General features: G+C 45.3%; 1 protein-coding gene across 1 annotated transcript in view; it reads right to left on the reverse strand.

The window, feature by feature from the left end:
- The window catches only part of RPGRIP1 (RPGR interacting protein 1), a 39,868-nt gene extending 26,818 nt beyond the window's left edge, over positions 1-13,050 (reverse strand). The window contains exons 1-7 of the mRNA XM_077916925.1: positions 12,929-13,050; positions 8,210-8,269; positions 7,014-7,152; positions 5,238-5,545; positions 2,896-2,995; positions 1,898-2,023; positions 442-547 (exon numbers count right to left, since the gene is read on the reverse strand). Of these exons, the coding sequence (XP_077773051.1) occupies positions 442-547; positions 1,898-2,023; positions 2,896-2,995; positions 5,238-5,545; positions 7,014-7,152; positions 8,210-8,269; positions 12,929-13,016 (927 nt within the window). The 5' untranslated portion in view covers positions 13,017-13,050. The remainder of the gene's footprint in view (positions 1-441; positions 548-1,897; positions 2,024-2,895; positions 2,996-5,237; positions 5,546-7,013; positions 7,153-8,209; positions 8,270-12,928) is intronic.
- Between the last annotated feature and the right edge of the window lie 447 nt (positions 13,051-13,497).

Consider the following 13,497-nt stretch of genomic DNA (forward strand, 5'->3'; position numbering starts at 1 on the left):
TAAAAATATCGTTGAGATCACGGATGAGGAACCTTAGGTCTAGGGCTCAAATGTGGCCTTCACTAGCACTGCTTCCTTCCCCAACCGCAAGTGTTTTTGCCTTGCTGGACTTTGCCCTAGAATTTTGATAATGCCGCTTCCTTGCTTGGATGGAGAAGAGAGCGAGGTGCCTTGTGAGTGTGTGTGTGTGTGTGTGTGTGTGTGTGTGTGTGTGTGTAAGAACTAGCCTACTGCACAAAGGCAAAATGTACATCTATTTTCCCACCCACTTTTGCCTCTGACGGCCCCAGGTTTCCACTGGCCTGCATCCCTTGGGGGGCTCAGAAGATCAGCGGTATGTCTGTGTGAAATGGTTTGGCTTGGGGAGAAGCCATGAGGCCAGAGAGTGAAACCCAGTGGGCCGCATTTGGCTACCACGGGTGCTGCCGTGGCAGGACTCACTTCCTGTAAGCCAGCAAACTGGGCTTTGGTTACCACCAGTTCTGAATTCTTGGCTCTCAGAAGCTTCTGCAGACGAATCAGCTCCACGTTTTCCTGGATGGCGGCTCTGGAACAGCAAAACAGACAAATAGGTGTTGATTATTGACATTTATTAAGGACTGGGAACTTCTTGCAGACTTTTTGCGTAAGAGAGAAAATGAGCCTGTAATGTCTGGATTTGAAGATTGAAAAAAAATATTGTCTCATAGAAAATAGAATAGCTGGAGGTAAATGAGTCAATACTGTATTTAGCTGACAGACAGAGAACCGGAAGTCTTTTTATCTTTTCCCGTTTTCTTTACTTTTCCTCTCACTCTTTTTTTCTTTTTCTCCCCCCTTTTCTTCTTCTTCTTCTTTCTGCCCCTGTTTCTCTTTAGATTAGTTTTTTAAAAAGTATTTCTTTTATTCTGGTGTGTTTCAAATAGGTACTTTGTACTGAACTTTTGGTATTAATAAAAATAGATTTTAAATAATCATCAAAAAGAAATAGATTGTCTTGTTAGGTCTGTGTTGGATAAAGAGACCAGCATTAAATGTGAAACCCACCTGCCAACACTTATCTGTCCCTCTTTCTCCTTCCCTCATGAGAAGAAAAGGGTGAGAAACTACTTTAGGTTAATAAATGGGGGGCGGGGCGGGCGCGTGGTTGTAATAAAATACTTTCCAGCCATTTCTGCTATTGCATATAGATACAGTGGTACCTCAGGTTAAGTACTTAATTCGTTCCGGAGGTCCGTTCTTAACCTGAAACTGTTCTTAATCTGAAGCACCACTTTAGCTAATGGGGCCTCCTGCTGCCGCAGCGTGATTTCTGTTCTCATCCTGAAGCAAAGTTCTTGACCCGAGGTAATATCTCTGGGTTAGCGGAGTCTGTAACCTGAAGCGTATGTAACCTGAAGTGTATGTGGTATGTGGTACCCAAGGTACCACTGTATCTGAATTTTTATGTTCCTGATGAACCAAGAAGTTAAAATAAAGGTTTGTTTAATTTATTTTACAAAATTCATGTACCACATAGGTACGTGTACCATGTAGGAAAACACCCAATCTCAAAACTGTTTACAGTAAATAAAACAATAAAATTATCAGTAATAACCCATGAAAAACAACATTCAAAAAATAATTAAGATCAATGACAAGCCAAAACTCAGATTAAAACACATGTCAACACTCCCAATTTACAAACCTCTATATCTTATCAATGAGTCATGTTTGGTTTTCCCCGTTTTAAACTCAAGCCCGAAAATATATACTTTGACATCCCAGAATCTGGTTCTCTCCGGAACGGATTAAGTTTTATTTAAGTGTTTTGGTGAGAAATGGAACAAGAGTTGAGAAGACCTTAAAACAGAGCTAGAGAGACTGATTTAACATGGACCAAATAATACGTGAATGGAGCATTGTGCAGGCATTGTACCGGCGTTCCCGGACCTCTAGGTGGCGCTGCAGGGAGTGGGCGCTTTCTGGGTCCGTATCTCTGCCATGGGTGGAACTCAGCGACTCAGGATCCAGTTCCAACGCTGCAAGGACCAGGCTCTGGGTACTGAAAGGAAGAAAACAAAAATAGCTGCTTCGTTTCCAGCTCATTGTCCTTGGGAAAATGGGAAGAGGAGAGGATCCAGTTAACATTTGCATGCATTAACGATATTTATTTATTTATTTATTTATTTATTTATTTATTTATTTATTTATGTCATTCCTTCCCATCTCAAAGTGATTTACAATATAATGACATGTACATAAAACAGTGACATACTGTAAGCAGATGAAAACACTAGCAGGATTACAATAACACTTTTAATGTAGCAAGTACTATGGAGACAATGGAGTGATATAAAACATAGAAAAGATGCAGGAGAAAATGTTTAAGAATGGGAACCATGGAGGGGAGATGGGAAGTCCAGAGATTCAGAGGAATCTGTACATGTGGATGTGTATGATTGTATTAGGGATGCAGGTGGCACTGTGGGTTAAACCACAGAGCCTAGGGCTTGCCGATCAGAAGGTCAGCGGTTCGAATCCCCGCGACGGGGTGAGCTCCCATTGCTCGGTCCCTGCTCCTGCCAACCTAGCAGTTCGAAAGCACGTCAAAGTGCAAGTAGATAAATAGGTACCACTCCAGCAGGAAGGTGAAGGGCGTTTCCGTGTGCTACTCTGGTTTGCCAGAAGCGGCTTAGTCATGCTGGCCACATGACCCGGAAGCTGTACGCCGGCTCCCTCGTCCAATAAAGCGAGATGAGCGCCGCAACCCCAGAGTCGGTCATGACTGGACCTAATGGTCAGGGGTCCCTTTACCTTTATGATTGTATTGTTATAATTTTATACTTGTTAAACCAAATAAATATTATTTCAAAAGAAAAGAAAAGAATCGCAATAGCCAAACGGTTGAGGGTAGGATGGGCAGGCAAGACTCACAGTCTCTCTGTCTCAACTCGAGATCCCTCCAGAGTGTGATCACCATAGCGGGCAGGAGCTGTGTGGGTTGGTCTGACCGCCGGCCCTTGAACCCGCATTCCTGCTGGGCCAAAAAATATAAATAATTACGAGCAACACATCATGCGCCCCAGTCCATGCCCTGTTGGGTCACACATTCTATAGAGAAAAACCAGCAGGGTCCACGAAAAGCCAGCGCGATTTGCTTCAATGAAGTCTACTGTCATGGGTCAAAGGAATGCACATGGAAGATAGCTAACTCTTTATTGTTAAAAGCGGACACTTACAGTTGTTTCTGTGGCTCCAAATAACTATGCACACCACTCTAGCATCTAGGCAATTATTCCCTGGTCTGTGCTCTGTGGAACAGTTGCAGCAACAGGGGCTCATTCCCTCTCCCTCAGTTTATGGGCTGCACGCACACAGCTGGAGACTGTGCCCGTGTAAAAGCTGCCTCTGCTCTTCTCTCTTCAGCTCCCTCCTGGTTCTGGGAGACATTGGTGCAGGAGAGGGTGGGGAAGCACCCGGCCCTCCACTTGCTTGAACTGCCTCTTCCTCCTCTTCTTCTGATCCATCCTGCACTCCACTTCCAGCTCCAAAGCTCCCCCTGCCTCCGACTCTTGTCTCCTGGCTGGTACGGTTTCCCACAATTCACTGCCCCCCTCTCCTGAGTCCCCCCACCCCTACTGCTAGTCGCTGACACCTTGTTGCTTCTTCCACCCTTCTGCGAAATGAAATTGTCAGCGAGGGAATTGAGGAATTTGTTAGACCTGGCATTCTTTTCCCCCCAATAATTTTTTTATATATTTTTCATTAAACATACATTCATCACATATTTATCTTTAGCTCTGCCGAGCTTCGGACTTCCCTCCACCCCTTCGGTAAGTATCATATATTTTCTAACATTGCCTATTCTGTATATTTAACTTTATTTTTACCATACGCTGTTAGAGTTATTCTAACCCTGCCAGTGTCTTTTACAATTGTCTCTTATATACACCAAATATTTACTCCAGCTTTCTTGAAACTTCGGTTTGTCCTGATCTCGTAGTTTTCCTGATACTCTGGCCAGTTCTGTGTAATTCATCATTTTAACCTGCCATTCCATAATGGTAGGTATTACATCTGTTTTCCAATTCTGAGCCAAGATAGTTATTGCAGCCGTCGTGGCATACAGAAAGAGATTTTTATCTTTCTTTTTAATTTCCTTCCCTGTCAATCCCAGTAGAAAGGCTTCGGGGTTTTTTTTGGAAAAGTGTACTTAAAGATTTTTTAAAGTTCATTGTAAATTAATTCCCAGAAGCCCTTCACTCTACCACAGGTCCACCATATGTGGTAGAGGTTGTTAGACCTGGCATTCTTGGCCTAATTTGAGTTGCAAGAGGTACTGGGGTCGTTGAAGTCTCCCAGGACTACTACATCTCTCCGTTTTGAATGTTTGCTCATCTGCTCAAGAAGGCCTCATCCAAGTCTTCAGCCTGGCTTAGAGGTCCTTAGCAGATATCTACAACAAAGTCACTGTTGTTTCCTTCTGTTCCAAATCTAACCCCATATTCTCAACCTGCCTTCCATGCTCTGGGTCTTCACAAGTGTACACATCCTTTACATATAATGCCACTTCTCCTCCCTTTCTGTTTCGTCTCTTCCTTCTGAACAGGTTATACCTCTCAATTCCTACATTCCAGTCATGAGTATCATCCCACTAAGTTTCTTTTATTATTATTATTATTATTAAAAAATATTTTATGTATGATTTTCAATTTTATACATTTCAATAATTTCATAATCATTTTAACATGTCAAAACTTGGCTTCCTTCCTCATCTTTCTGCAGTTCCTTTTCTGCATATCCAAATTAACTTAATTTGCTCATTTATTCATCTGCTTTCAATATATACTCTTATAAAATTGCAGGTTATTACAATAATCCTGCCAGTGTTCTTATCTATTTACAATTTATTTGTAAATATTCAATAAACCATTTCCATTCTTTTATAAAAAGTTTGTTACCTTGATTTCTTATTTTTCCAGTATGTTATGCCATTTCTGTGTATCCCATAAGTTTTTGTATCCATTCTTCTTTTGCTGGGACTTCTGCATCATCCCACTGAGTTTTAGTAACACCTGCCAGGTCATATTTGCTGTCCTGTACTCAATTCGTCTTACTTCTTTCCCATACTCTGTACATTAGTGCAACTGTTGCCCACCCGTCAGCATCCTGCGAGTCCCTGACACTCATTATGCGTCCTTTAACATTGCAAAAACACTGCTCAGCCCAGAACCTCCCTGCCGATGAACACAATACCCCCCACAAGCTCTTTTTACCTTTGCGTACTTTCTCAGGCACTCGCCCAGCAGCTGTGTGTGCCCGCCGAAGTCCTGTGTCTACCCTGGGAGAGACATAGCCGTAAGGGCCGTATCGACCCAAACTCTGCAGCTGGAGCTGTTGCTTGTAGAAGAGTAGGCGGTTCCTTAGACCCTCATTTCGTCTCTCCAGTTCCCGAACCCTCTCCCGAGTCCCTTCCAGGTCGTCCTCCAGGTCCAGGTTTCTTCCAGAGCTTCGGATCCAGATCCCAGGTCTCCCGTCAACTTGCATTCGCTCGTGGCTGAGCCTTGATAGTTTGGTTCCCATCCTGATAGAGCAAAGGGAGGGAAAGATCCAGTTTGGGCATTCTCAAGAAATAATACATCCTCTGTAATTGGTGTTTGTAGGACCATGCTTGAGATTCAAGTTCTGGGCACCACCATTTAAGAAGGCCAAATCATGTTGGAAAAGATTCAGAGAGGGGTCATAGAAAGAAAGATAGAAGTAACCAGATATAGCTAAGTTACAGGAAACCAGGTAGAGGGCCTTCTCGGTAGTGGCACCCACCCTGTGGAACGCCCTCCCACCAGATGTCAAAAAGAACAACAAAACAACAACTACCAGACTTTTAGAAGACATCTGAAGGCAGCCCTGTTTAGGGAAGCTTTTAATGTTTGATGCATTACTGTATTTTAATATTTTGTTGGAAGCCTCCCAGAGTGGCTGGGAAGCCCAGCCAGGGCGGGGTATAAATAAATTATTATTATTATTATTATTATTATTATTATTATTATTATTATTATCAGACTTGGGAAAATATGGCTGATGTGAGATGGTGTGTTGATGGTGCAATCTGAATATGTGTTTTCTGTTATCGCAAAGACTTGTGTGACGGCTAGTCTAAATGCTCATTAGACTGAAGCCCCTTCCTGTCGTGTTGGCTTGTTTGTTTTTTAATTTGCAGTGTTGCAATGCTTACATTCTGCCACTAGAGGCCACCATGGTGCTCATGGCTTCAGCATGCACACAGAGAACACAGTTAGCACGACAGCGACACCTGGTGGCAGAATGTAGCATTAGTCTTCACTGAACAGAGGCATTCATGGAACAAAGGAAAGCATCGGCTCAATTGATCTTAATTAATGCAACACTTCCAGTTCTATCGACCGAACTAGACATATAACACAAAACCCAACTGCCACCACCCAGATTAGGGTGGTCGGGAAGTGGGAGAGGAGAGAGGACTGTGGTTTACAGAGACGATAGGCTACTTTGAACTATGATGACAGGCTGGGATTGATCAGTGGTGAGGGAATGGGCACCTATGTAGACTCAGCAACATTCTCTTTATTACTATTTGGCACATTGAAGCTGGTCTTGGGTGTGAACTCTAGCTTACTATAGTCATTTCTTCAAGACATTAGATTTAAAACACCAATTCACTGAACCATCAGTCAGTTGATTGTGAGTAATGGACAACGCACAATAATATACTCTGACAACGGACGACAATTAAATTAATATCAGCTACTCCAGTGTGAGAGCCAGTGTGGTGTAGTGGTTAAGAGTGGTAGTCTCGTAATCTGGGGAACCGGGTTCGCGTCTCCGCTCCTCCACATGCAGCTGCTGGGTGACCTTGGGCTAGTCTTTGAGGTCTCTCAGCCCCATCCACCTCACAGAGTGTTTGTTGTGGGGGAGGAAGGGAAAGGAGAATGTTAGCTGCTTTGAGACTCCTTAAAGGGAGTGAAAGGTGGGATATCAAATCCAAACTCCTCTTCTTCTTCTACTCCCGATACCTTTTGATCCTGTCCTCTTGCTTCCGGGCAAACTCTTTAAGTAGCAGATTTTCATCATGAAGTCGCAAGAACCCGTCCTCTAGCTCTGTGCGGTTCACTCGGTTGATCTGGCGCCGAGTCTTTGCCAGTGAACCTGATGCTGGGGAGCAGCAAAAGAATTGGGAAGAACATCATCAGCTATGTGGTCTGTTAACAAAGGAAGAAGTTTCTCCCCCTACAGAAATCTTGTAGATTTCGTCATTCATGACGGTCTTCAGGCCTTTGCAGGTGATTCTGCAAATGTTAACTAGGCTGGGAGGGTAGAACCATGTATTGGGTGGAGGTCAAACATGGCTGTAAGCTGATGGTTTTTAATACATTTGCCAAAATTAAGTTTCACCCTCTAGTTGTACTAGGCCAGGCACTCCATCCCCCCAGAGTCCAGGGCTCCAGGTAGCCACCTGGGCTGTCTGCTCCTAAAAATGGCTGTGGTGAGAGTTACTGGCCTAAGACCACAGTGAGTTTCATGGTTGTGGGAGGATTTGAACTTAGGTCTCTCCAGTCCTAGCCCAACACTCTAACTACATAACGCTAGCTCTCTTCATAATGGGAATTATTATGTATAAGGATACAAGGTTCTTGTTGGCCAACCATGTTCTCCTCAATGATACTCTAAGCAACAAAGAGCTGAAGTAGGGCATCGTCACCTCAGTTTCCCCTTTTCCTTTCCAACACACTCAACATCCTGTGCTCAGCTGACTATGCGCAATTCTCATTGGACAGTTGGGGGAGGGTTAATATAGGGTTGCCATATGTCCAGAATATCCTGAACATACCCTGAGTACCGCTGTAGGTAGCAGTGTCCGGGTGGAAATCGGGGAAATGTCTGGGGAAATCTGGGCGTATGGCAACCCATGTTGGCAGAGTTGTTTTGGGTGATCTTCTTTAAAAAATAGTTCAAAAACTTGCCAAAAAAGGCTTCAACAACATTTTTGTCCGGATTTTCACTTTTGAGATATGGCAACCCTAGTTAATATGTACTTCTAGAAACCTCAAAGTTCCCCAGTCAGGCAGACACTTCCATCTTGTTTCTCAGTATTCCTGCTTCATCTCAATTTTTCTTGGCACGCACCATTTGGGTTTGCTATTAGAGGGAGTGGTTATGTGAAAAGTTTGATACGACACATAAAGGCAGTGAATTTCATGACCTTGCCTACCTTTCATCCATGTTTTCAACCCTTGGGATTTGGCAGGGAGGACAGCAGAAGATGACACATCTGGAGGAAAGGGGGTTTGGAGATGGATATAATAATAATATAATTTAATAATAATTTATTATTTATACCCCGCCCATCTGGCTGGGTTTCCCCAGCCACTCTGGGCAGTTTCCAACCGAATATTAAAAACAGTACAGAGTAGAGTTATCAATAGATAAAGCCATTATTGCATAAAGAACATGGGTTTATGCATGGAGAGGGGGAGACTGAGGAAAGAAGAATTGCACAGACAAACCCACTGCATAACAACATAGTAATAAGAGTTTGGGGCAGGTAGGATATATGTGATGGGACGCGGGTGGCGCTGTGGGCAAAAGCCTCAGCGCCTAGGGCTTGCCGATCAAAAGGTCAGCGGTTCGAATCCCCGCGGCGGGGTGCGCTCCCGTTGTTCGGTCCCAGCACCTGCCAACCTAGCAGTTCGAAAGCACCCTTAAAGTGCAAGTAGATAAATAGGGACCGCTTACTAGCGGGAAGGTAAACGGCGTTTCCGTGTGCGGCTCTGGCTCGCCAGAGCAGCGATGTCACGCTGGCCACGTGACCCGGAAGTGTCTCCGGACAGCGCTGGCCCCCGGCCTCTTGAGTGAGATGGGCGCACAACCCTAGAGTCTGTCAAGACTGGCCCGTACGGGCAGGGGTACCTTTACCTTTACCTTTAGGATATATGTGGGGGCTTCCTTCGAATTCCTGGATCCAGGAAGTGTTGTAATCTAAGCAAGGATTCAAAATCCTGGAATAGCCAGGCTAGCTTCCTGGTGAGGTAATGACCTACATAAGGGTTGTTAAGATAACAAAGGAAGTGACTCTGTGCCAGATAACAAATGGGTGGGAGCCTCTCTCCCTCAACTTGCTGATAGTTAGAAAAACAGAGGAGTTTGAGTTACGTGAGCTAGAAGGTGGAGGCAAGAGAACCATGTCTGATTTCTGATGGAATCCAAGGCTTCTGGGGCTATGGGAAAAGCACCACCATTTGGGGGGGTGCTGATGCTGTGATCCTGTACAGCATAGACTCAGGTTGCACCTACGCGTAAATAAACCATATATTCTAAAGACACCACAGGGTCCGCTGTGCCTCATATTCTCAGGAGGAAACACAAACCCTGGGTGAGCGACTGGAACCCCTGGAATCTCGCACAGCTCAGAGATGGGGGCGGTGGGCAGTGTCGTAATGTGGGTTGCCAGCAGCAGTGGCGTAGCGTGGGGGTGCAGGGGGGGCCAGTCGCACCGGGCGCAACATCTGGGGGTTAGGGTTAGGGGGCGCAAATTACTTGCCTTGCCCCGGGTGCTGACAACCCACGCTACGCCACTGGCCAGCAGCCACGGCAAGGAAAGTATTGCGCTGCCACTGCCACCTTAGACTATTCCCCCCCCCCGGCTATACTTCTTGGCATGCCACAAAAGGAACCGAGTTTGTCTTTATTTACCAACCCTCTTTTTGCATAAGGGTACCCTGTAGGGAAAGGGACGCAGGTGGCGCTGTGGGTTAAAATCACACAGACTAGAGCTTGCCGATCAGAAGGTCGGAGGTTCAAATCCCAGCGATGGGGTGAGCTCCTGTTGCTTGGTGCCTGCTCCTGCCAACCTAGCTGTTCAAAAGCACGAGCAAGTAGATAAATAGGTACCGCTCCAGCGGGAAGGTAAACGGAGTTTCTGTGCGCTGCTCTGGTTCGCCAAAAGTGGCTTAGTCATGCTGGCCACATGACCCGGAAGCTGTACGCCGGCTCCCTCGGCCAATAAAGTGAGATGAGCGCCACAACCCCAGAGTTGTCAGTGACTGCACCTAATGGTCAGGGGTCCCTTTACCCTTTAGGGCCATACCCTCTTAGCCTGTCCAGCTACGAGGGAGTTTCTGAGCCCTTTTTTCAAAGAACCTTCCTTCCAATTCTAGAAACACAGCAACATAGGAAGCTGCCTTGTGCTGAACCAAACAATTGCACCATTTATCTACCTTGACCAGCAACTGCTCTTCAGACTCTCCTGGCCCTACCTAAAGATGCCAGGGTTTGACTCTGGAACCTTTTGCATGCAAAGCAGATGCTCTCCCACTGAGCTATAGCCCTGAATTCATCACTATACACCTACATGTTCATGCTCTGCTTGCACACAGCTCAAACGTCTTGAAGGGAGCTTGCATCAAGTTTTGGAAAGGCAGGACCAAAAGTGAAACTGAGAGAATTTCAACCTGAGTTTCACATTGCACCACACTCTTTGCAAATGTTATCTGTGCAGCAAAGGACACCTTCAATTTCCAGTATTGCACTGTGGAAATGTCAGAATGCAGTATTTAAGGAATTTAAGCTTCCTTGAAGTAGAAGAGTTTGGATTTGATATCCCGCCTTTCACTCCCTTTAAGGAGTCTCAAAGCGGCTAACATTCTCCTTTCCCTTCCTCCCCCACAACAAACACTCTGTGAGGTGAGTGGGGCTGAGAGACTTCAAAGAAGTGTGACTGGGACTTCCGGGTTGGCGCCATCGCCGAATGACGGACTCCCTCCGAGCTCCGGAGGGAGCCTGCTCGGCAGGGGCTGGGTCCTACCGCGCCGGCGATGCGGGGACCCTTAAAAACCACGGGCACGGAGCCCGTGGACATGGGTGACTCGGCTGGCACCGTTAGCGCCCTCCCGACTCGTGAAGGAGCCTTTTTAAAGGCTACGGATCGGGTGCTGGGGAGTGGCGTGGTGCTTTGAGTCCTCTGCTTTCCCTGCCGAGCGAAGCCGCATGCCATCCGGCGGAGAGCGCTGACTTCTTCCATTGAAAATTCGGACTTTTAACAACAACCCATGAGTAATTGGGAAACCGGGTTTAAAAGGAAAAAAAAGGAATCTTTTTTTGGATTTGGCACGAGCGGGGGGGGGGGGGATCCAAAAAGGAAGTCAGTCCCCCTCCCTACTGTAAACATTTTAAAACAAGGACTGGGTAACCAAGGTCTAAAAAGAAGCGTATTTCTGACAAAAATTAAGAATTACACGATGGAAAACTACAAGAACTGCTCTGGAGGAGAAGAGTGGAGGGAGAAGGAAAACGCAACCCACCCCTGGGAACCGGGGCGATTTGTGAGACAGCCTGGTGAAAAGAGACGGAGACTTTGACAGCTGTCAAAGTAGTTGTCAAAGTCGGAAAATTTAAAGAGGACTCTGCTATGAGGACTTTGCTAGTTAATTTCGTTACAATTTGCTACGATTTGGATACAAAATGTTGAAAATATGGAACAACAATCGGTCTTTTGGATCAGAGGAAACAAAGTTACTACAATCCCCCTAGAGGGGTTTCGGGACATTACAAAGATGGTCGTAAGTGGAAAAATACTCTTGGAATTGTACAGGACTTGTTATCTCCTGGGAAAGCTGCAAAACTGAATTAGTATTTTGTCTACAGGGGTGCTTACATTAAAGGAGACAATAGAATTTTCTATTGAAGAAAGGAAGGGACTGAACGCAAGTTTTTGTTCCTGAATAACAACAACCCCTGTAGAGCTACTAAATTTCTGAATTAGAACGTTTTAGCAGCGGAACAAGACAAGAAATTCGACTACAACATGGAAAGAACAATGGGGGGAGCCTTAAAGACCAAGGAAACTAAAGGCCCTTAGGGGCCGTTTTTGGATTGGAGATTTGAAGTTAAATACTATAAAAATAACTTTTAAAAAAAGCTGGCAAGGAATTGGGGGAAAATCTGATTATGGATCTAAGACTTCCAGGCAGACAACAGACAGACTGATGGACATGGGGAATCTAAACCGGGGAAGGGGGGGGGGGGAGATTTAGAATCCAAAGGCTGGGTAACTATTTTCTGGAATTTTTTTTATATACTTTTTATCTTTTATATCTTTATATAGTTTTTTATACTTTGCTGGGGAGTCTTTATTAAAAAAAAAAGGGGGAATTCGTGGAAGGAAAATGGGGTGGACTTTGGGGGGAGAATCTTTGATTTTTATTTAAGGTAATGATGATGACTGTATAAATTCAAATTTGAATATTGGGTTAAACAAATTAAGTTTTAAATTGGGAGTGAGAGCTTGTAGAACCAACGTTATGAAAGGGGAATATGGTAGGGATGGGGGAGGGGGGAGTCCCAGAAAGTGGGTAATGACAGTAAGGTTTCAAATGTATTTTATTTTTGTTTTACTTTTACTTTCTGTATTTTGGAAATTTCAATAAATATGATATAAAAAAAAAAAAACCAAAGAAGTGTGACTGGCCCAAGGTCACCCAGCAGCTGCATGTGGAGGAGCGGAGACGCGAACCCGGTTCCCCAGATTACGAGACTACCGCTCTTAACCACTACACCACACTGGCTCCCCTTGAGCAGGGGAAGCAAGGAAGAAAAGTTGTTAGTCCTTTGGGCCACAAAGACAAACTGTCGAAATATGATTAAACTGAATGAGATATACAAGAGGGGATAGATCAGGAAATTCATGGGTCAAGAAGTGGTGGAATTTCAGTATCCTGCAAAGTTTACCCCTTTGCATGACTGTGGTAATAACAACCCAAAATGATCAAATCGATGCGGATTTACATAATTTATTCCAGTTGCAGAATTAAACTTTTCCTGACACGGAATCTGAATTCCATTCGCAGTTCTGTCTATGAAAGTTTCAGAGTGAGCAACACAACTATTGTAGCAAATGCCCTAAAAAACCACTCCTCCCCAACCAAATTTTGACCTTGTATAGCTGCAATCACGGAGGGCTTCTGGTTGGTGTCTCGGACTGGCAGATCGCCTGCTGTTTCGTCCAACACAAGCAGCGACATGGCTGGGAAGGAGGCCTGGAACAAAGCTGAAATAACAAAGATGGGACTTAGGAAGAGAGCTTTGGAAGGAACACGGCGGCTTTCTTAGGCACACCCCAGACTCCAAGTGGTGAAAGGTTTCAAGAACCCCAGCACATACCTTGGGATTCTAGAGTCGTGAGATCAATCCCTGCTTTGGTCAAAAGATTCCTGCATTGCAGAAGGATGGACTAAATTGGTGGTTTTCAACCAGTGTGCCGTGGCACCCTGGGGTGCCTTGAACGATGGTCAGGGGTGCCGTGGGCAACACTGGCCTCTGTCCCTCTTTCCTTCCTTCCCTCCCCTGATGCCCTCTCATGTCTCTGCCTCCCAAAGGCTTGCCCAGCTGTTTCTTGCAGCAGCCCTGGCTACAAGCTTCGCAGGCGAATGGTGCCTCTGGGGCTGGCCAGGGGGTGCTGGTTGCCAGGAGCTGAGGTGGCCTCAGAGTGAGCAAGCAAGCAGG

The sequence above is a fragment of the Podarcis muralis genome, chromosome 13 (assembly GCF_964188315.1).
Source record: "Podarcis muralis chromosome 13, rPodMur119.hap1.1, whole genome shotgun sequence".
NCBI classification, from domain to species: Eukaryota; Metazoa; Chordata; class Lepidosauria; order Squamata; family Lacertidae; genus Podarcis; species Podarcis muralis.